General features: G+C 40.5%; 1 protein-coding gene across 2 annotated transcripts in view; it reads left to right on the forward strand.

Moving 5' to 3' along the window:
* DCT (dopachrome tautomerase) overlaps positions 1-24,330 on the forward strand; it is a 41,723-nt gene that overhangs the window by 13,581 nt on the left and 3,812 nt on the right. The window contains exons 4-9 of one of the 2 annotated variants that reach the window (XM_055244329.2): positions 41-207; positions 3,617-3,796; positions 5,783-5,918; positions 13,309-13,364; positions 20,214-20,256; positions 22,330-22,531. In XM_055244329.2, coding sequence (XP_055100304.2) covers positions 41-207; positions 3,617-3,796; positions 5,783-5,918; positions 13,309-13,364; positions 20,214-20,256; positions 22,330-22,531 — 784 coding nt within the window. The remainder of the gene's footprint in view (positions 1-40; positions 208-3,616; positions 3,797-5,782; positions 5,919-13,308; positions 13,365-20,213; positions 20,257-22,329; positions 22,532-24,330) is intronic. The other variant, XM_055244330.2, reaches the window with a different exon arrangement.

Below are 24,330 nucleotides of genomic sequence, written 5' to 3' on the forward strand. Positions count from 1 at the left end.
TGGCATGGATTAAATGACTAGGCCTGCCCTTTGCTTTTAGCGACTCATTGGCAATGAGTCTTTTGCTTTGCCCTACTGGAACTTTGCCACTGGGAGGAACGAGTGTGATGTGTGTACAGACCAGCTGTTTGGGGCAGCGAGACCAGACGATCCGACTCTGATTAGTCAGAACTCAAGATTCTCCAGCTGGGAAACTGTCTGTGATAGGTAATGGCTCCTGTACCTGCAATGGTATCGAGAGATAGTCTTTTCTGATGTCTGAGACATGGAAAAGTCACTTTATAGTTCTGTTTCTTATGCATGTGGTGTCCTATTTACATGTTTCTAAAAACAGTTTTCCTGTGGGAGGTGGGATTTCAAAAATTCAGAGCTCTTTAATTAAAAAAATAAAAATATCAAAATCACATTTGTGAATTGATTATGCTTGGCCATCATTTTGAGATCAGGTTAGTTTTATCAGGTTAGTGCAAATGTAATTGTGGTTTTTGCCTTTAAAAGTAATAGCAAAAACCACAATTTCTTTTGCACCAACCTAATCAAATTAAGAATAGTTCTTGCATTCAGTCAACATTTGCTAAGCACCGATCATATCCCACGTGATGTAGTACTGCTGGGAATACAAAGATGAATGAAATAAAACCTCCCTTTTGAATATTATCTTGTATTAACGAGATAGATTTCTTGTAAGTAAATTACAATTGAGCGTGAGAAGTACTGAATAGATGTATACACAAAGACAAGAGGAGGGTCTGGGCAAGTCCCCAAGAGGCGGAGATGATGGCTCTGAGAAGAGAAGGGGCACAGACCTTAGGCGTAGAGGAGGGTGAGGGGAGTGTGGGAGGGCAGTGGGTGAGTCCTTGGTGGAGGGAACATCATGTGTGAAACTAGATAATTCTCTGGAAACAGCCCAGTATGGCTGGGTCACAGGATGCTGGTGAGTTGAGGAGGACAGGGGCTTGGGGCCAATTGGGGAAGGATGATCTGTGACATACTAAAGACTATATACACAGATCAGTGGCCTGGCCTGCAGCCCATGAAGAGTTCTGTCCTCAAAGACTCCTTGAATTGGCTTCTCTGTCCTGGAACACATTTCAGCAAAAATTTCCCAAGAGGCTCCTCACCTCACCATCCTTTATTCATTTTTTTCCTTCAAAATCTGCTTTTTGAGATGGAGTCTCACTCTGTCACCAGGCTGGAGTGCAGTGACGTGATCTTGGCTCGCTGCAACCTCCGACTCCCTGGTTCAAGCAATTCTCCTGCCTCAGCCTCCTGAGTAGCTGGGATTACAGGCCTGCGCCACCGTGCCCAGCTAATTTTTGTATTTTTAGTAGAGACAGGGTTTCACCATGTTTGCCAGGATGGTCTCGATCTCCTGACCTCATGTAATCTGCCTGCCTCGGCCTCCCAAAGTGCTGAGATTACAAGTGTGAGCCACCTCACCTGGCCTCAAAATCCTCATGTTTTTAACCCCACTGCTCTGTCTTTCCTCCCAGGTCCTTAAGACTGCTCCAGGGCACAGAGCTCTGGCTCCCCGGCCCCCAGGCTTCACTGCCAACACCCCGAGCCTGCGTAGGTGTGCGTTTTGAGGGGCCCATGCCCAGCTAGTGGGGACTTCATCTTCCACATCCTGTGCATTTCCTACAGTGCTCAGAACAGTGCTCCACGGGTAGGGACAACATCAGTGCTTTTTCTGTGACTGAGCTTAATTCCATCAAGCGCTGTTTCCCACCGTATCTTGGAATAGTAGCGGATGGTACGTGAAAAGAGATTTCTGTCATCAAGTAAATTCAGAAAAGGCTGAGTTTAAAAGGTTTTTTAAATTTTTAGAACGTCTTCAAGCTTTCCATAGATAAATGTGATATTCTTTTTCAAGAGGAGCCTAACCCTGGAATTCTTACTTCACCGGACATCCCATTGGAATCCACTTTGGGAAATGCTGCCTGGGAGGCCTTGGAGACCTTTTTCGTCTTAGTGTTTAGGTCCTGGCCTCTTTCATCCCTGTGAATGTGCTGATTATATTCTCACATACTCGGTCCTATCCCTGATTCATGAAAACCCTCACAATAACATCTTTAAATTTTTATATCTGCCAGTGAAATAATGGTCTGCACTTTGGGAGACCAAGGCAGGAGGATCACTTGAGGCCAGGACTTCGAGACCAACCTGGGTAACATAGTGAAACCCTGTCTCTACAAAAAGTTTAAAAAGTTAGACTAGCTGGGCATGGTGGCACACGCCTATAATCTCGGTACTTTGGGAGGCCGAGGCAGGTGGATCACCTGAGGTCAGGAGTTCGAGACCAGCCTGACCAACATGGTAACCAACCAGCCTGATAGCCCTGTCTCTACTAAAAATACAAAAGTTAGCTGGGCATGGTGGCATGTGCCTGTAGTCCCAGCTACTCAGGAGGCTGAGGTAGGAGAATTGCTTGAACTCAGGAGGTGGAGGTTGCAGTGTGCCATTGCACTCCAGCCTGGGCTACAGAGTGAGACTCTGTCTCAAAAAAAAAAAAAAAAAAAGCCAGCTGTGGTGATGTGCACCTGTAGTCTCAGCTACTGGGGAGACTGAGGCGGGAGGATTGCTTGAGCCCAGGAGTTCAAGGCTGCAGTCAGCTGTGATCATGCCACTGCACTCTAGCTTGTACAACAGAGTGAGACCCTATCTCTAAATTAAAAAAGAAAAATAAAAAGAAAGAAAGAAATACTGTTCTGATGGTGGAATCCAGGCCATAGCAGGCATGTAGGATATAATGTCTTACGGACGTGGGACCTTCTCAGCCCATGCTGAGCACGTAACTATTGATACTGTACTACCTTGGAACATTTTCCAACACAGCATTTCTTCGAATATCTCCCCTTTGTGTACTTTCATCTGCTTTTACTATGACCTCCCCTGTTTGCCTTCAGTTTGCCTAAAATGACTTACACGTCACTTCTGCCAAAACTGGCTTAGCTCAGCATAGTATGAACCACCCTATTCTCCCTTCAGTTACTCAAGATTGACATGCACACAATAGGAGTCATCTTGCCTTGTAAACCCTCTCACTGTCTTTCCAACAGAATGGTAATGATTACTCATATTTATGCCCATGTCCATATTTTGTGCATCTACATTTTTGAAACTTCTTGACCCATAATGACTTTCAAGTAGAGTACTTTTTACCACATATTGTTAACTCTGGTAAAGTAATCGTAGTAAAATTTTACCATGATTGTGACCCTGATTGATTTGCTTGGCCCAAATTTATAATACTGTCCACAAGTTACGACATATCATTTTTTGTTTTTGGGGATTTTTTTTTTTTCTTGAGACAGGGTCTCACTCTGTCACCAAGGCTGGAGGACAGTGGCATGATCTCTGCTCACTGCAGCCTCTGTCTCCTGGGTTCAAGCGATTCTCCTGCCTTAGCCTCCTGAGTAGCTGGACAACAGGCACACACCACCATGCCCAGCTAATTTTTGTATTTTTAGTAGAGTCAGGGCTTTGCCATAGCTGGTCTCAAACTCCTGGCTTCAAGGGATCCACCTGCCTTAACCTCCCAAAGTGCTGGGATTACAGATGTGAGCCACCGTGCCCAGCCAAGATATATTATTTTAAATCTTATTACAAATCTTAGCTTGGATGACTACAACCACCGGGTCACCTTGTGCAATGGAACCTATGAAGGTTTGCTGAGAAGAAATCAAATGGGAAGAAACAGCACGAAATTGCCAACCTTAAAAGACATACGAGACTGCCTGTCTCTCCAGAAGTTTGACAATCCTCCCTTCTTCCAGAACTCTACCTTCAGTTTCAGGTGGGTGCTCTGAGCTCTGCTGGACCTGCCTATACAGTACAGGTTTTCATGCCTGTGATTGTAATGAACTGGAAGGAAACCCAGGTTTTGGGGGTTGTCTATGAAGCTAAGTGATGGAGAGGGGCCTAATAAGAGAAGTTAGCAAGGGATTGGTGTGAGGAAAGTCTCTACCCGTCTACTATGACTAACAATGTGGTTTTAATACATTCTAACTTAGCTGTTCAAAACCATCTTTTGTATTTCTAATTGCAGTACATTAATAGGTCCAGTCTTCGGAACCAGGGTACTTCATTAAATATAGTGTTTTTTCAATGTCCATGCTCTCTTTCCTTTCTTATTTTCTAAAATGTTGATATTAGAAATTTATCAGCCATAGAATTTAATAGTGGGGTCTGAGATCTCAGAGGAGTATTGCGGACTCAATTCAACTCAAATCATAGCACAGCAATGACATTACAATACTTTACATTTAAAGACCAACTATTAATCTTCCACCACAGGTTGGGCATGGTGCTCATGCCTGTAATCCTAGTGCTTTGGGAGGCCAATGTGGGAGGACTGCTTGAGTCCAGGAGTTTGAGACCACCTGGGCAACAGAGCAAGACCCTGTCTCTACAAAACAATATAAAAAAGTAGCCAGGTGTGGTGGTATGTACCTGTAGAGGTGGGCCTAGAATTTAAGCACATCTCAGAATCACCAAAGAAAAACACATATTTCGTGTCCTGCTCCCAGAGTTTCTGATTCAGTAGGTGTAGGCTGTGTCTTAACAATTTGCATTTCTAACCAAATCCCAAACGATGCCAGTTAAGGTGGTCTGAGCACTGCATTTTGAGAACAACTCCCCTAACTCAAACATATAGAAAATGCAATCTATTTTAATAGCACTTTTGTCACAATGAAGAACTAATTCATCCTCCTTTTCAAAACAACCTTAAATGTTACCCTTCCCCCACCTTTGATACTACCCTGAAGGCTGTGTCCAACTCAGCAGACTCTAAGCCATGCTACACTTAGCACAACCTCTACATTTGAGTTCAGCCTGCCCTGCCCCGGACCCATACAAATTGTCTACTTTAAACACAATTAAGAGAGAGAGAGAATCCAGTTTTGGAGAAGATCTTTAATCTATCTACCATCCCCTTTTTGGACCCATTCCCCCACCTTTGATACTACCCTGAAGGCTGTGTCCAACTCAGCAGACTCTAAGCCATGCTACACTTAGCACAACCTCTACATTTGAGTTCAGCCTGCCCTGCCCCGGACCCATACAAATTGTCTACTTTAAACACAATTAAGAGAGAGAGAGAATCCAGTTTTGGAGAAGATCTTTAATCTATCTACCATCCCCTTTTTGGACCCAGCTTTGTTTAAAATCTTATTTATAAATGTGTTTCTCATAATTCTTAGTCTTTTTATGGTGGTAGAAAATTTTTTTCTTTTTCTTTTTTTTTTTAGAGCCAGGGTCTCGCCGTGTCACCTAGGGTAGTGTGCAGTGGCACAATCATGGCTAACTGTAACCTCAAACTCCTGGGCTCAAGTGATCCTTCTACCTCAGCCTCCTGAGTAGCTGGACCTTCACTCAAGCTGAAGGTCTATTTGGTTGAGAAATATAAATATCAGATTATATGTTAAATAAAAAATTATTGATCACAGACCATCTGCTGGGCATGGTACTGAACCCTGGCAATAAATATCTAAAGAAAACACAGAGCCTGCTCTCCAAGCATATGAGAGACCGGTATGAAGGTTGTCATACAGTACACAAAAGAGATATAATTCAGAAATAGCATTGATTAGGAGTTCTCTCCCCTTACAGAGGATTATCATTAAAGTTTGGGGCTAATTCTTGGTCAGTTTGCTATGACAGAGCTTCCCATATCCCTACCCAATCTCAAATTAGACAACTATCATCTAGGCTGAAAACAACAAAAAAGAGACCTTTATCAGTCTTTGTCTGTTGTCACTGTTATACTTGTTTCTCCCAGGAATGCCTTGGAAGGGTTTGATAAAGCAGATGGGACTCTGGATTCTCAAGTGATGAGTCTTCATAATTTGGTTCATTCCTTCCTGAATGGGACAAACGCTTTGCCACATTCAGCCGCCAATGATCCCATTTTTGTGGTATGTGCAAAGACTCAGAATGCATGAAAATTTTCTAGATAATACGTCGGATTTATTTTTTCCCATACAATTAAGGTTTGATGGTGTTTTATTCTCTGTGTGAACAATGTGATGTGTGCAAATGTAAATTAATTTCAATCTATACCATAGGGATAATTAGGTAGCATTTGAAGGCCCTAATCAGAACCCATGCCTCAGGGGTGGTTCACTTTTGGATGATCTTAGACAAGAGTTCACAATTCCACTGGTGAAGTCATAAATTAGTATAATAATAAATGATTTTTCATTGGCTAAATGAGTGTTGTTGAGGTTCATTAGTCCACACAAACCACCTTCAATGTGTTACCTTTAGGAAAGAGAGGTTCTATTAGTCAGAAAAGGGGAGGAGAATGGAGAGGGTGTGCTAGACATTTAAACCTCCTACTCCAACTTGAGTGAGCTTTACTTGAGAAAGAAGAAAAGCAGCCCCTGACATCCAAGAGCTGGCCTGGTGCTATCAACCAGGTCTTGATGTCCCCTGTTGGACATAAACAATCTCGTAGAACATCGACAGCAGACAAGGCCACTCTGTGACCGTGATGGATCAGGACAAATACAAGACAACTCCATAACCATGTCTGAGCACGGACAAATTATGAGCATTGTCCAAGCCACAAGATGCATGACATCCCCTTTCCTGGCTAATATGAGCAAAAATGACAAATGCCTTCACCGATGGCATTAATACAAAAACTCACATTTGAGGCAATTTAATTTGTTAATCTGATTCATACCTCTGACATGTAATAACACAGACAGTAAATAGGATTGCTGTTACTGTGCAGGAGCCTCACAGTTGTTTAAATTTCAGTGTGATGAACTCCTTTGGTATATCGGTTTGATTTCTGTCTCACTTTAAAACAAAAGAAGAAAACTGCCAAGCATGGTGGCTCATGACTATAATCTCAGCACTTTGGGAGGCTGAGGTGGGAGGATCACTTGTGCCTAGGAGTTCAAGACCAGCCTGGGCAACATTGTGAGACCTTTTCTCTACCAAAAAAACTTTATAAATTAGCTGGGCATGGTAGCGTGCGCCTCTCGTCCCAGCTACTTGGGAGGCTGTGGTGGGAGGATCACTTGAGCCTGGGAGGTCGAGGCTGCAGTGAGCCATGATCGTGCCACTGCACCCCAGCCTGCGCAACAGGGTGAGACCCTGTTTCAAAAACAAAAACAAACTGAACAAAACTTGACAATAGGGTTGTAAATTTTACAATTCTGAGCTTTCTTCATGTTTTTTTTTTTTTTTTTTGAGACAGAGTCTTGCTCCATTGCCCAGGCTGGAGTGCAGTGGCGCTATCTCGGCTCACTGCAACCTCTGCCTCCTGGGTTGAAGTGATTCTTCTGCCTCAGCCTCCCAAGTAGCTGGGACTACAGGTGCACACCACCATGCCCAGTTAATTTTTGTATTTTTACTAGAGACAAGGTTTCACCATATTGGCCAGGCTGGTCTCGAACTCCTTACCTCCTGATCTGCCCACCTCAGCCTCCCAAAGTGCTGGCATTGCAGGCGTGAGTCAGCAGGCCCAGCCTTTAGTTTTTAAAGTATGTTCATCACCTGGTGAACTTTTCTAAGACAAACAAAATGGGAAGTACAAGTGAGGGCCACACTGTTCAGCTACCCTAGTCAATGCTCTCCAGTCTGTGCCCTCTAGGAACACAGTGTAGTTGAATACATTGGTCTGTTACTCCTTGCAGGGAGAGAATAGAGGACTGTGGAGAGTCTCAGCCAGTGGATATTGGAAAAGACAGAAAGGATTTGAGCTTGTGCTAGGTGATTTGGGGAGGACTTTTGGAAGCTTTGCTCTGAATCAGATGTTGTCAGGAAGCAGGGGTATGCTTCCTGATTCTATGATTGGGTATCTTGATAGAGTAATTATATCTGTATATGGGGCAGACTAGACTGAGGTTAAAGCCATAATTGGTAAAACAGCAGCAGATATTCATATTAGCCAGGAAAGGGGGTGTCATGCATCTTGCATCTTGGACAATGTTCATAATTTGTCTGTGCTCAGACATTGTGGGGTTTTCTTGTTTTTGTCCTGATCCGTCGTGGTCACAGAGTGGCCTTGTCTGCTGTCAATGTTCTATGAAATTGTTTATGTCTGAGAGGGGGACATCAAGGCCTCGTTGATAGCGCCAGGCCAGCTCTTGAATGTCAGGGGCTGCTTTTCTAAGTACAGGCCACTGAAGTTGTCGTAAGAGATTTAGACAACATACACATTCATGTTTCAGCAGCCAATCCCCAACAGTGCTTCTGCTTTACAGATACTCAACTCACCATCGTCTATTTTAACCCTGTCTGTGTGTCTTCTGAGTTGTATGTCTTGAATAGATAGTTTTGGAGGAATTACAAGAAGAAATGTCACCTCTTCTCCTTTTTTATTTAGCCAATATTTTGAGTTTATATTGTTATCCAGTTAGATTGTATGATATCCAAAGACTCTCTGTTTTTTTTTCCAGAATTTTCCTCACCTTAATGTTAATCTTAGCAATGTGTCTTAGTCTGCTGAGGCTGCCATAACGAAAGACCACAGATTGGATGGCTTAAACAACAGAAATTTATATCCCACAGTTCTAGAGGCCAGGAGGTCTAAGACCAAGGTGCCAGCTGATTTGGTTCCTGATGAAGACTCTCTTCCTGAGCCTTCTAGCTGTGTCCTCAGATAGTGGAGGGGGAGAGAGAATAAACTCTCTGATGCCTCTTTTTATGATAACACTAATCCAGGGCCCTACTGTTCTGACCTCATTAAACCTTAATTACCTCTTTCTAGGCTCTATCTCCAAATATAGTTACATTGTGGGTTAGGGCTTCAACATATGGATTTTGGGGGAACACATTTCAGTCCATATATAGCATTTATAATGCATCCTCAAACTATCAGTTTATAGAAGTTTGTTTTCCTTTTCTTTTTGAGACAGAGTCTCGCTCTGTCACCCAGGCTGGAATGCAGTGGTGCGATTTTGACCCACCACAATCTCCGCCTCCTGGGTTCAAGTGCTTCTCCTGCCTCAGCCTCCTGAGTAGCTGGGATTACAGGCACGTGCCATTGCGCCTGGCTAATTTTTGTATTTTGAGTAGAGACAAGGTTTCGCCATGTTGGCCAGACTGGTCTTGAACTCCTGACCTCAAGTGATCCTCGGGCCTCGGCCTCTCAAAGTGCTGAGATTATAGGTGCGGGCACCCAGTCAGAAGTTTGTTTTTCTAGGCTTTTGGGAGGCTTCATGACTGATTACAAGTCAATCAGTTTTACTTGATACAGACCAGGGCAATCTTGGGAATGTAATTGAACCACATGGAGCTTCTGCTTCCCACTGCAAAGTGTGGGTTTCTTGACCTGATCTGGCAGTGAAAATGTTGTTCTCAGTGAAGTGACTCTTAGTAGATTAGGACAATAGGAAACCGGTCTAGAGCCTGTCAAGTACAATACAAATGTTATCATAAAAACAATAATGTGTTTTATAATGGTCAGAATTAGAGAACCATATGTTAGGTTTAGATTTTCAAACCTTAATTAATATTTCTTATCTTGTTCTCCAAAGCAGACAGTCATGCCCTGAGACATTTTACTAATAAGCACAAAGTCAGAAGTATTTCACAGGTGATTTATTATTGTTACTCAACCCTGGGTACAAAAAAAGGAGCTATGAAGAGGGAGAGTAAAGGTGTGGCTTTCAGTGACTCTAAGCTTGCCTGATGGGTGTGAAGTAGCTTTCTGGGGCTCCTAGATAGATTAAAGCATAGTCAGGTGAGCTTCAAGAAATCCTGAGACAGAATTAGTTGGTAGAGTTGTTCTTTCCTTCGAAAAAATGCTTCTTTCCTCATATTTACATAGTAGCAATAAACGAAGGGGTTGTCAGAAGTCTGAATTAATAGTCCCAGCCTCTAACAAGGTGGGGGCTTATCTGTGACGCCACCACAGCGATCTTTGCTTTTCTCTAGAATGCCTGCTTTGTTCAATGATTCTAACTTGATAGTTCACATCATTTTTTCTGGCTATCGTCTCAGCCATAGCTTATGCCAAGCATTTCTGGTGTCTGCTTTCCCAGCCATATATCTGTACATCTATTTATCTATACTATATGTCTCTAAGTATTTATTAAAGCCTACATTGTCAACTGTACAATTTATACACACAATTCATATTCATAAGGAAAAATGTCACAATACTCCTTATCCAGTACTCCAATATATTATAAGTAGAACAGCGGAATCCTCTGATAAATTAAGGATTATACCCCAATTGTTTCTCTTCTATTAAAAGTGGTGCTAGTAATTTGATTTTCTGCATCCCAAGTCTCCAGGATTGCTAAACCTTATCTCCTTCTTTTGAACAATCGCACTAAGTGGACAGAAATTGGCGACATTTTTCTGTAAATAGCCAGGTAGCAAATATTCTGGGCTTTGGAGGCCAGATGTTCTCTGTTGTAACTACTGAACTCTGCCCCTGTAGCATGAAATCAGTCATAGATCATGCATAAACAAATGAATGTGGTGTTCCAATAAAACTTTATTTACAAAAACAGGTTGTAGGCTCTATTCGTCCCTCAGGCTTTAATTTATCAACCTGTGGTGTAAAAGATTCACTTTCCTTCTTTGTATTAGTTTGTAGTAAGAATAGTAGGAATCTCTCTCTCTCTAAGAGACAGTCTCTCTTTGTTGCCCAGGCTGAAATGCAGTGGCATGATCATAGCTCACGGCAGCCTCGAACTTCTGGGCTCAAGTGATCTTCCTGCCTCAGCCTCCTAAGTAGCTAGGACTATAGCCACGTACCACCATGCCCAGCTTTTTAAAATTTTTATTTTTGTAGAGATGAGGTCTTACTATGTTGCCTAGGCTGGTCTCAGAACTCCTAGCCTCAAGCAATCCTCCCACCTTGGCCTCCCAAAGCACTGGGTGAGCCACCATATCAGGCCTGTAGTAGGGATTTCCCTTTAGTCATGTTTCTCCTTCTGCTTTAGGGTGGAAGCTCACATTGTGACTTGATGGGTGAGAAATCCTGTGACTTAACGTGGTTCAGAGATATAAGACATTTAATCATCTTTGTCTTTGTTGTTTTTAATGTACTTAATGTTAAAATTTTATTTTTTTAGTAGTATGTGTAATATACATATAAATAAACAAAAAGCCATAGCCCTTCTTTAAAGGCACAGAATGAATAATGTTTTGGCACTAGTTCCAGAACTCACAATTACTTTAGGCTATTTTCAAAGAGTTTTATGCTGAAGCCAATTCAGCCTTAAATGATTTTTCACATATTGAGATCCAGGTTAAAGCATTTCAGTTAACAGAGTTATAGCTTCTGGAATTTCAAATTCACGAGGCAATTCATGCAAATATATTGCACATGACATTTATTAAAATTTTTTTGTGAAATCTCTTCAAGCAGTAGAGCTACAAAATTGTATGTGATCACAATAATGAGCAAAAGAAGGCAGAACATTAAAGTGCAGGAAAAACTCTGAAGCAATCTCTAGTAATTCCTAAGGTAATTGAGGCAAATGTGCACATTTATCATGGAAAATAAGATTAGGCCAGAGAAATGCTAAGTGCTGTCTTCAATAATAAATTTAGATATAATCCAGAAAAGAAAAAAAAAAAGGAAACCAACAGACTGTAAAGTTATTTAAATGCCAAGAAAGAAACTCTGTTACATAGTGGTAATTTCCTTCCCAATTCCTAAAGATACTGTTCTTAAGAGTATACTTGGATGTTATCCTTTTAGAAAGTACATTTGGTGAGTTCTAAGTTTCTTCAATTCCTCAGTGGCTGGGGGGTCTATAGGTTCCATAATTAATACTAAACAGCTCATGCCTGTTTTCTACCTTGTACGTTGACATTCTAAATGGAATACAACATACAATAGTCTTGTTACTAATCAGTGTATAAAATAGGTTCATTAATTTAGAAATGTGCAGCAGGAGAAAATGAATTTCTAAAACCACATATAGCTGATGGACTGCCATAAATTAACCCTGTAAGAGCCCTTCTGAGTCTGCTGTTCTAGGCTACAACAAAGTTAGTGAAATCAAAAGCTCACAATTACAGGTATAAATAATTCTGAGTTAGAGTGAGTTTAGTTGAAATTTAGAAAAGAAGGATAGGTGTATCAGTCTGTTTTCATGCTGCTGATAAAGACATATCCGAGACTGAGTAGTTTATAGAGAAAAAGAGGTTTAATGGACTTACAGTTCGATGTGGCTGGGGAGGCCTCACGATCATGGTGGAAGGCGAAAGGCACATCTTACATGGTGGCAGACAAGTGAGAACTTGTGCAGGAAAACTCTCATTGATAAAACCATCAGATCTCATGAGACTTATTCACTATCATGAGAACAGCATGGGAAAGACCCACCCCCATGATTCAATTACATCCCTCCCACAACATGTGGGAACTGTGGGAGCTACAATTCAAGATGAGATTTGGGTGGGGACACAGCTAAACCGTATCAATAGGGCATTGCTTTTTTCTTCCCAAGAGTGAAGCATTTAAAGATAGATCCATCTTGCTTTACTTTAAATAAGAAAAGTCATAATTAGACTAATATTTTAAAAAATTAAAATAACATGTGAAATTTTTATTTTTAGTGATTTTATGATTTTTATATTATTTATAATTACAGAAATGTTGGTGAAAATAGTTTTTAAATGCCTGTAATTCCATCTCAAGTTTTTTGCTTTTTTTTTTTTCATATTCTTGTATGTTTTATACAGTTGCAATTATAGTCATCCCTCAATATCTTGAGGGAATTAGTTCCAGGACCCCCCACCATGGGTACCAAAATCTGTGACTACTCAAGTCCCTTATATAAAATGGCATTATATTTGCATATAAGGTACGTACATCCTTCTGTATACTCTAAATCATGTCTAGATTACTTATAATTGGATACAGAGGACCATCTTTATAAGGCACCTATTACATATAATATCCCATTATCACTTAATTTATTTAAGTTTTAGGTTGTTGCATAGTTTTCTAAATTTTTTCATCTTAAAATCTTAGTGCACATAAAAGGTTCAAAATACAAAATGTATAAAATGAAGTCCGTATTATCACTACCATCTTCCAGCGAACAATACAATTTTTTTCTAATTTTCCAGATATATTTTATAAATACACAAACAAATATGTTTCTATATTTGTCTACATGGTAGCATATTATAGACCCCTCTGTCCCTTTGCTTTCTCCCCACTTTTTTTTTAAACTTACTCCAAATCATTTCAGTTCTGAAGGGTGTTTTTATTCTTTTTTTATAGCTGTATAGTATTGTTTCATGGATTTATCCTGAAATGTATTATTTAATTTTAAATTTAAGATTTTAAACTATTTTCTGTTAATGGACATTTAGGTGATTTCTAATCTTTTGCTTTACAATGCTACAACAAACGTCCTTGAACATGTAAGGTAAGTAAAGAGAATAGAATCCCTGGCTTAAAGGGTAAAAAAATGCATTTGAAATTTGATAAATGTTACAGAATTGCCTCTAGAAATTTGGACAATATTCCCTCCTAATACCTGTGTGTCACCTATGTGTCAGAGCCACAGTTCCCCCATTATTCTCTCTCATTATGCTCTTTGTCCCTGTGTCATCACGCTTTTTCATCGTTGTCAACGTGATAGGTGAAAAGGCATTTTAGCAAGTTTTAATTTGCATTTCTCTTCTTATAAGTGAAGTCCAGGCCAGACGCAGTGGCTCATGCCTGTAATCCCAGCACTTTGGGAGGCTGAGGTGAGTTCAGGAGTTCAAGACCAGCCTGGCCAACATGGTGAAAACCTTGTCTCTACTAAAAATACAAAAATTAGCTGGGTGTGGTGTTAGGCACCTGTAGTCCCAGCTACTTGGGAGGCTGAGGCGGGAGAATCACTTGAACCCGGGAGGTGGAGGTTGCAGTGAGCCAAGATCATGCCATTGCACTCCAGCCCGGGTGACAAGAGCGAAAGTCTGTCTCAAAAAAAAAAAATAAATAAAAAAATAAAAAGTGAAGTCCAGCATCTTTTCAGACATTCAAAAAGAAAAAATCCATTTGCACCTCCTTTTCTGTGATCTGTCTTCATAACTTTTGTTTGTGATCATGACTTCTGGAAAAAGAAAAAAATCCCTAAATATTCAAAAAAAGTCAGAATTAGTGAAAGTAATTTGTTCTCTGTGTGAGTAACTAAATACAACATTCTCTTTTAATATTTTATTTTCCTGGAAAACCTAATAATCTGGTCATGTAAAGATGTATTTTGTAGGTTTTATTAGTTTATGGAAAATGAATGTGATCACTGAAAACATAGTCAACCTCTAGAACAGTACCTGACACTTAGTAGATGTTCTGTACAATTTTGTGAGGAGAAAGTCCTATTATTGTACATCTATTCTGTGATGGCCCCTATGCGAGATGTCATGCAAAGCTCACCTCTTAAATGAACAAATCTGTATATAGTAAACTACTCTCCTTGTTTTAAACACAGGGAAAATAAAGCTTAGAGAGGCTAAGAAATGTGTCAAGGTCACACCAATCAGTAAGTGGCTGAGCAGAGATTTATAAGAAAAGTTTCCTATTCAAAAATCTCTGTGTGTTCAATCTTTCAACTACAATTTTGCCTTTTGTCAGTTTAGACAATTCTTAACTCAGTCTCTTCACAATTGCATTCATTCTAGCTGAGGAAATTAAGTCCCGTTAGATCATATTAATAGGAATTAACACTAATTGGTGAAGGGCAGATCTGACTAATTTTGCACGGCGTTTGAAATGATAGTCATTGCTTTTATCGTGAGCATGTACTTATGCTTTTTAAATGTCACATTTACTGATTTAATACTAGTTTTTAAACAGCAGGTACACAGTTACTGCCTCCTAAGTGGCATAACATCTTGATGAGTTTTATAAGAGCTGAGGTATCAGAGAGGGTGGCTGGACCCCTCTCTGGTTCCCCAGGGTGGCAGGGTTTCTATGGACTAGGCTGGGGGCTGGCTTGTTTTCTTTAATTTCACAGGTGCTAAATGTCACCTGAATGGGTTCTCTTCAACTCTAGAATTTATAAGGATAAACGCATACTATATTGAGAAGAACTAAACCTATGAATTACATCCAATTCATTCTGATAAAATATGTATATAATGACAAACTACAACTTACATACAAATCTAAGATGGTTCTAGCATTGAGTTCATCTCCTCTCTCCTAGAGTTTTCATGATTGTTTAGTCAAGAATGGCCTGAGAGGTAGCTTAGTCTCTATCTAGAATCTCTTCTAGCATCACCTTGGTTCTCTTTCTCCAATCTGTAATGTCAGCTTATGATGCATGTTGAACTGGTCACTTCTTTTAAAGTTGACCTAGCAGAATCTTTCTGTAGTCCTCTGCATCTGTTCAGAGTTTAATTCTTGAAGAACAAGCTTTCGTTCCTCAAGGGTTTAGAATCGGCATTTCTAATTCTCTTGATTTTTTTTTTGTATGCATGCTGTTAGAGCTTGTATACAAGGTATATTATGTACATTTTTACACACATATAGTATACAAGGCTATTATACAAGTCTGTGTAGGAGAATGTGTTCCTGATATAACTGCTCCAAAATGCCTGAGAAATACTTTCTGTTTTGCCTGCTCAGGGTGCTATAAAAGAATGGATAGGGAAATATAGGGAGAGAAAATTATAGCACCATCCTTGCTGCGCCCTGCCTGGAAGATGCTATTATTGCTCCAATATCTTTTTTTTTTCTCTTCCGTGGTTGTGTCCTAGTCCATTCAGGCTGCTAAAAAAAAAAAAAAACCAGAGACTGGGTGGCCTAAACAACATTTATTTCTCACAGTTCTGGAGGCTGAGAAGTTGAAGATCAAGGCATTAGCAGATTGAGTGTGTGGTGAGGAACTTCTTCCTGGCTCATAACGGCCATTTTCTTGCTTGTCCTCACATAGCTGAAAGGGAGAAGGAGCTCTCTGGGTCTCTTTGGTAAGGGCACTAATTCCATTCATGAGAACCCCATCCTCATGGCTTAATTATTTCCCAAAGGCCCCATTTCCTATTACCATCACACTGGGGGTTAGGATTTCAGAATATGAATTTGTTGGGGGCAGGGCACACACATTGAGTCCATAGGAGATTGTTTCTCGTCTGTCACTGAAATATTCTCTCTGTGTAGTACCCACCTTCTTGTGGCAGAGCTTAGTTAATTAAATAGAGGCTTGGGTATTTTTTAACAATTTCATGCCTATTACATATGGCCTATTTAGGGCAGTGTGAAACCAGCATCCCAGTTATATTCGTTTTCAAATCCTTGGTAGAACAAGACAAGAATAAATATTTCCCTAAAATAGCAAGCCTGATGAAATATATTTTTTAGGAATTACCATTAGGAATTCTCTCATTTAAAAAGTCCGAACCAACCTTTTAATGTATGCCTTCTACTTTAAGTTTTAAATTAGAGTTCCCATATGGACCTGTGTGTGCTTGTATCTGTCATGTGGCTTTTAAGTGATCACATTTGAATTGTCACTTAGTTCTGACTCTCAGAGGACCAGAGCAATAGCATGTCACCACAATAGGATCCAGTCTGATGACAAAGGATTCCTTCTGGGCAGTAACACACAAACTCAAGTGGCGAAAACTACACTGTGCTGGTCTTTAATGATGTACACACATCTTTGCAGCTGGCCTCATATTTCCATGGTTCCTTTCTCCAGATGCAGAAACTTTTCTTATTTCATCTGTGTGGTGGGAATCCGAATTTATAGTCATTTAAGCTAAGGCCCTTTGGGAGTAACTTTATCCTCCAATGATCTTGAAAAAAGATTGCACACTTTCTTGTATTGTATTTTCTTTATGCCTGCAGGTACAATATTTGTTGGTTGATTACTTTCTCCTGCATGGGTTACATTAAAAATCTTTACCTTGAAAGCCCATGTAATCATATTTTTTTTTCAATATGGCTTCTACTTTGAAATTTAGTGTTTTTTTTTTCTTTTCTGTAGCTATCCTCATTTTGTTGGAACAAGACAGAATAGGTTTATATGCCAAAATTTGGAACCTCATTTCTGAAGTACTCAATTTCTAATACCAAAACATAGCTATGTAGCCCTCGAGCAGATGAAAGGCACCAATGATACAAATTTATTTATTTATTATTTATTTATTTTTTGAGATGGAGTCTCATTCTGTGGTCCAGGCTGGAGTGCAGTGGTGCGATCTTGGCTTATTGCAGCCTCGGCCTCCCGAGTTCAAGTGATTCTTCTGCCTCAGCCTCCCGAATAGCTGGGATCACAGGTGAATGCCACCACGCCCAGCTAATGTTTTGTATTTTTAGTAGAGATGGGGTTTCACCATATTGGCTAGGCTGGTCTCGCACTCCTGACCTCAGGTGATCCTCTCACCTCGGTCTCACAAAGTGCTGGGAGTACAGGCATGGGCCACCATGCCCGGCCCAATGATACACTTTCATTTAGCTTCTACTTTTGCTTCCTACCCTCAAATGACATTTGACCCTTTACAGAGATATTAACTGAGCTCATTTTTAACTTGTATTTAACAAAGATACAATTAGTTTCTCAAGAGCAATTCAAGGCATCTTATTGAGGAATAATGCCCACAATTTTAACAAAACTACCTATTCCATAGATTGTAGTACTTCTCTTTTTAGCTTGTAGATATGTTATCACTTGCAGCATTTTGTTCATTGGATTCTTTGGATTTTCTCAGCACACACCAGTCTTTTCAAAAAATCTTACATTCTATAATTTGGGTACTCTGTATATAGTTCTTACTAGAGCTTTATTGTTGCTGTTGTTGAGACAGTGTCTCACTCTGTCACTCCGGCTGGAGTGCAGTGGCACAATCATAGCTCACTGCAGCCTTGACTTCCAGGGCTCAAGTGATCCTCCCATCTCAGCCTCAAGTAGCTGGGACCGCAGGCGCACACTATCACACCTAGCTAATTTTTAAATTTTTGTGGAAATGGGGTCTCACTCTGTTGCTGGGGCTGGTCTCAAACTCATGGGCTCACGTGATCCTCTTGCCTCAGCTTCCCAAAGTGCTGGGATTACAGGCATGAGCCACTGTGTGCAGCCTTATGAGAGTATTTATTGTATGTTTTATAGCCCTCCTGAGAGCTACAATTTCAATTACTCCTTGTTATTTTCTCCTATTTTTTTTCTCTCTCCAGATTATTAATTGCCTTAGAATCTTGTCTTCTCCTTTATTATTTACATTTTTCCCTTGGTGAATTCTGATACTTTCTATAAGTTATTTGCCTCTTACAGCACTGAATCTGCATCTTCCTTGTGTCCTGATAGTCTCTTGTCTCTTTCTATCATCACAATTTGATCCCTGACTTGAACTCAGACAGTATCTAAAAGTTCCTGATTGGTTTAGGACTCATAGGTCAAACTATACTCTTTCTGCATTGTTAAGATTGGAGAATATGCTTTCAAAATCAATTTTTCTTATTCTAGTTGGTTCTGAAGGTTGTACTACAGTGTGGTGGTGTAAAGTAGGGGTCCCCAACCCCTGGGCCATGGGCCCGTAATAGTCTGTGGCCTCTTAGGAACTGGGCCACACAGCAGGTGGATGGTAGGCAATTGAGCATTATCACTTGAGCTCCGCCTCCTGTCAGATCAGCAGCATTAGATTCTCATAAGAGTGTAAACCCTATCATGAACTGCGCCTGAGAGGGCTCTAGGTTGCACACTCCTTATGAGAATCTAACTAATGCCTGATAATCCAAGTGGAACAATTTCATCCTAAAACCATCTCCCTTCCCATCCACCACCCCCTGTTCCGTGAAAATTGTCTTCCTAGAAAACCAGTCCTTGGTGCCAAAAAGGTTGGGGACCGCTGGTGTAGGGGAAGTAGAGTATGTGGATTAAGAACTCTCACTTTAGAACCAGACTTCCTGGGTTCAAATTCTTACTCTACCGTATATTAGCTGTGTGAACTTAGGGAAGTCACTTAACACTTTTGTTCTTTTTATTCCCCATCTATAAAACCGGGTAATAATGTTATGGGTTGAATTGTCCCCCGCAAAATTCATATGTCAAAGTCCTAATAGCTAATAACTCAGAATGTCACCTTGTTTGGAAACAGGATAGTTGCAGATATAGTTTATTAACATAAAATGTCATACTGGAGTAGAGCAAGTCCCTAATCTAGTGTGAGTGGTGTCCCTATAAAAAGGGAAAATTTGGACATAGGCACCTGCACACAGGGAGAACACTACATGAGGATGAAGACAGAGATCTACAAGGCAAGGAATGCCAAAGATTGTCAGCAAGGCCCAAGAAGGTAGGAGTGAGGTGTGGAACAGATTTTCCCTCACAGTGCTTAGAAGGAACCAGCCCCACTGACATCTTGGTGTTGGACTTCCAGCTGCCTAGAAGTGAGACACTGTCTCCAACCGTAAGACAAATGCCTGTTGTCTAAGCCACCCAGTCTGTAGTACTTTGTTACAGCAGCCTGAGCAAACAAATAATATCCACCAAATCAGGCTGCTTTGAGGATTCAATATGTCATTATGGGTAATTGAGCAAACACTAATAAATAGTCACTAATTTACTTATCAAAAAGTGCTAGGCATGTGCCACATGCATTCCTAAATGCCCAGCTCCTCATTGGCTGTATGTATAGTGTATGTGATTTCAGAGGTGCTTGCAGGCCCCACCTGCCTGCAAAAAGCAAATTCCTTCATTCTTCTTCCATAAGTCCTTGTCCCAAGTTAAAATAATAGTAGTACTGATGGTATAGTCCTAGTGATAGCAACCATTGAATAAACCATTTCCTACAAGAAAGGTGCTGTGTGCTAGGTGCCTAATATATATTATCTTCCCTACCTTCCCAATGCCATGTTATTGGTGTCCACTGTTGAGGTTTACAGACCTCTGCGATCCTGGATCATCAGCTCCACGGGCTGTGTTTTATTCATCTCAAGCTGTGTCACTACCTGCCTTTCACCACCTCTGCCTTCTCATTCTCTGCCTGGATCCCTTAGCTACCCTCCCACCCAGGGGGCAGCAGTGTGGAGGAGAAGTCTCAGGCCTGACATTCCATTTGTTCTCCTTCCTGGAGCCCAGAGTGGGCCAGGAGAAGGGGGTGGCATCTCTAGCCCCCCAACACTGAGGAAGAATGGGGCTCTTCCCATTTCACCCCCACCCCCCATACTTTCTCCCCTGCCTCCAGGAATGGGCCACTTCTGCATGGGGCAGCGGGTCCCAATTCAGCTCACACTGAGAATGTAAGAACTACAAACAAAATTTCTATTAAATTTTGTGTCTCAAGAGAAAAGAGAAGGGGACCAAGGAACTCCCTTCCCTGCACGTGCTGGTAACTATGAGCCTGTGAGGCCCCACTCAGGCTTTTGTCCTTTGTTGTGCTTATCCATTTCTGCATGACAGATTATGATTACCCAAACACTCAGTGGCTTGAAGGTGACCATTTCATTTCTTACCATTTCTGTGGGTCAGGAATTTTGGAAGGGCTTGATTAGGCAGTTCTAGCCTAGCATCTTTCAGTGCAGTTGCAGGCAGATGGTGATAGGTGTTGGAACAGCTGTGGACTGGCCCGCCATCTGTTTTTCTTCCTGAAATCTTGAGCGTCAGCATCATGGTCACTCTATATGAGTTGGTTTGGGCTTCCTCATGGCATGGCTGCCTCAGGACAGCTAGACTGCTTATTTCATGGTTCAGGGCTCAGGCACTGCAATACAGATAGGAGCTGCAATACACTTTATGATTTAACCTTGAAAGTCACAAAATGTCACTTCTGTTGGATTTTACTGGTTATAAAAGAGTCAGAAACTCACCAAGTTTCAAGGGAAGGCTGGTTGAAGCCAGCCTTCAGTGAAGGAGTGGCAAGATTCTAGAAAAGCATGTTAGCCAAGAAACAAATATTGTGTGGCCTTCTTTGGAAAATATATTTTTGTATATCCCTAGACACTGTTTATTTGCACAAATTGTTTAAGTAAATAAAGCTGCATGACACTGTCATCAGCCAACACGTACTTAGTAAATATTGATTCTGTCCAGATTGTATGCTAAGCTTTGCACTGTATGCAAAGTGTCTGTGTGACACTGTCATCAGCCAGCACATATTGAGTAAACATTGACTCGGTCCGGGTTGTATGCTAAGCCTGACACTTCAAAGGTGAAAAGTCCTTATCTTAGACCTTAAGGAGGTAGGATCTTATTAGGGGACATAGATACATAAATAACAAGTTATAGTATCATTTAATCAGTGCTATAAATGAGGTACAGGGTACAGTGGTGAATGGAGGAATGAATACATTGAATAAGTATTTACCAAAATAAGTACCTCCCTTTCTCCATGTGAGACACCCTGTGGTGACAAGCTCTGGGAATCCAGGGGGAATGAAAAAAGGACACTGCCCCTGAGCTCCTTGAACTTACCGTCCAGGAAGGAGCAAGGAACTCCAACAACTGCCATCAACTGGGACTGAACTCTCAAACTTGTATCATGTTACAAAATCAGGACTATCAACATGGAAATTTTGCTGTTAATATTTCAAAACATATAGTAATTGCTATATTTTAAAAGGACTTTAATGGCTTCCTTGAGAAAATGTAAATGAGCACTTTGTACATTACATTTTTAGACTTTCTTTTGCTGGCATAACAGCAATAATTCAAGTGAAATGAGTAGATAGAAGAGTATTCCTGATGAGAAAAATTTACTGTTCCTTTATATTATAATATTGATACAGATTGAGTATCACTTATCTGAAATGCTTGGGACCAGAAGTGTTTGGGATTTTGAATTTTTTCAGATTTTGGAATACTTGCATTATACCAGTTGAGCACCCCAAATCCAAAAAATCCAAAAATGCTCCAATGAGCATTTCCTTCAAGTGTCATGTTGGCGCTCAAAAAGTTTCAGGTTTGGGGGAATTTTAGATTTTAAATTTTCAGATTTTCAGATACTCAACCTGTAAACACAACTTTCTTTCTCTCCTGTTAAACCAAATCATCTCAATGCTAGAACATATATCTTATCATATTTGCCTTTTTCTGAATTTCATAATTAACACATATATGTTGAAGGCCTCAAATGTTCAATCTGCAACCAATGTTAAATCCAACATGAACTTTCATTTGCTCACTTGACAAAGGGGTTTATAATCCTGCTTGGAGAGAGAGATTCATACATCATTGAAAACTTAACTGTTCTTCTTCTTGAAATCTTGATCCTCACCATGGTCACTCTATGTGAGTTGATTTGGGCTTCCTCACGGTGGTATACAGAAGGGGGTATTCCATACATGGGTATACAGAAGTTCCCAGGTCAAGAAGAAGTTATTCCACTTTAGAGAAAGCAACAGTCAGGTTGGTGTGATCGGAACAGACTGATTCATATTAAACACTGTGTTCAATTGTCTTGCAGGTTCTTCATTCCTTTACTGATGCCATCTTTGATGAGTGGATGAAAAGATTTAATCCTCCTGCAGATGCCTGGCCTCAGGAGCTGGCCCCTATTGGTCACAATCGGATGTACAACATGGTTCCTTTCTTCCCTCCAGTGACTAATGAAGAACTCTTTTTAACCGCAGACCAACTTGGCTACAGCTATGCCATTGATCTGCCAGGTAACTTAACACAACTTCCAAATGGGTGATTCATTCATCTTCTAAAGGAACTAGCTTTCTTTCTTTCTTTCTTTATAATGTAAACCAAGACCTTTAACTGAAGCTTTCAGGTCTAGTTAAGTTTATTGACCATTTTTCTAGCATATATGTATTTAGCAAAAGGAGCCTTTAAACTACCAATTAAACATCAGAAAGGGACTAATGAGCTGACTCTTGTTTTAGAAAACTGAAAGTTTTAAATAGATCTTATTAAATGAACTATCTACTTCTACACCTGACTTGACAATTCTCTCTGAATTAATTAGATTAATAAAAAACCTCCCTATGGTTCTTTGAAATTTCGAACCAATGAAGTAAAAATGAACTAGCCACACTGTATGGGGACTAGCTGGATTTAGAGATTATTTCTTGAGGGCAGGGCTGGGATTAGGGTGAGGAAAGTACAGCATTTGCCTTGAGCACAAAATTCAAGGGGAGGCCAGAAAACTCAGTAATCAAGGTAAGTAATAATATAATACAAAATTTTGGAAAATCAAAGTTAATGCAAAAAATTAACAATGAATAATACACCATCAAAATTTTAAAGGCAGACTTTTGTTTGTTTTGCACACCCACATCATCTTATAACTGAATCAGTCATTTCCAATTTAGCCTATACCACCCCTGATGGATAGGTTCATGAGGGTTGACATTGATTGGTCTACCAACAGATTGGGTTACATGGGACTCTATGTGTATGTTTCATTAGTTACTGTTTTTAAAGTCATGTTTTAAGATTGTAGATTTCTTATTAACTTTTCCCAGTTGGTTCAACATATGGGAGGATATTTTGATAAGTATATACAGGGCACATGTTTTTCTTTTTGGCCCAGACCCCAATATGGCTCCACACACCATTTAAAGAATCTTAGGAGCCTGGCAACGTACTGAGACCTGTTCTACTAAAATTCAAAAAACATTAGCTGGGCTTGGTGGTGCATGCCTGTAGTCTCAGCTACTCGTGAGGCTGAGATGGGAGAATTGCTTGAGCCCAGGATGTAGCGGCTACACTGAGCCCTGTTTTTGCCGCTGCACTCCACTCTGGCCAACAAAATGAGACCCTGTTTAAAAAAAAAAAAAAAAAAAAAAACCTTAATCAAGAAGCTGAAAAATCACACAGCCTATTTACCCAAAGTCTCAGCCTAGAAAGCAATCAAGATGATTTCAGAGCTCAGTCTCTCTCTCTTTGAGCTGAGTCTTTCAAGCCTGGCTGTAGTGGGACGCTTGGGCAGAGGATGATCTCGAATTAAGTTCAGATTTATGAAAGAGCCTAGGTACAGAGGGCCTTAGATGCCAGGCAGAAACCCCAAAAAGATACCACCTCATACCCATTGGGATGACTGCTATCAAAGAAATAGAAAATAGTAAATATTGCTGAGGCTGTAGAGAAATTGGAATCCTTGTGCTTTGCTGGTGGGAATGTAAAATGGTGCAACCACTATGGAAAACAGTATGGTGATTCCTCAAAAAAATGGAACAAAGAATTACCATGTGACCCAGCAATTACACTTCCGGGTATACCTAAAAGAACTGAAAGCAAGATCTAGCAGAGATATTTGCACATCCATGTTCACAGCAGCATTATTTACAATAGCCAAAAGGTAGAAGCAACCCAAGTGTCCGTCAGTGGATGAATGAATAAACAAAATGTGGTACATACATACAATGGAATATTATTCAGCCTCAAAAAGGAAGGAGATTCTGATACATGCCACAACATGGATGAACCTTGAGGACATTAAGCTAAGTTTAATAAGCCA

This window comes from Symphalangus syndactylus, chromosome 15 (assembly GCF_028878055.3).
Source record: "Symphalangus syndactylus isolate Jambi chromosome 15, NHGRI_mSymSyn1-v2.1_pri, whole genome shotgun sequence".
Lineage (NCBI taxonomy): Eukaryota > Metazoa > Chordata > Mammalia > Primates > Hylobatidae > Symphalangus > Symphalangus syndactylus.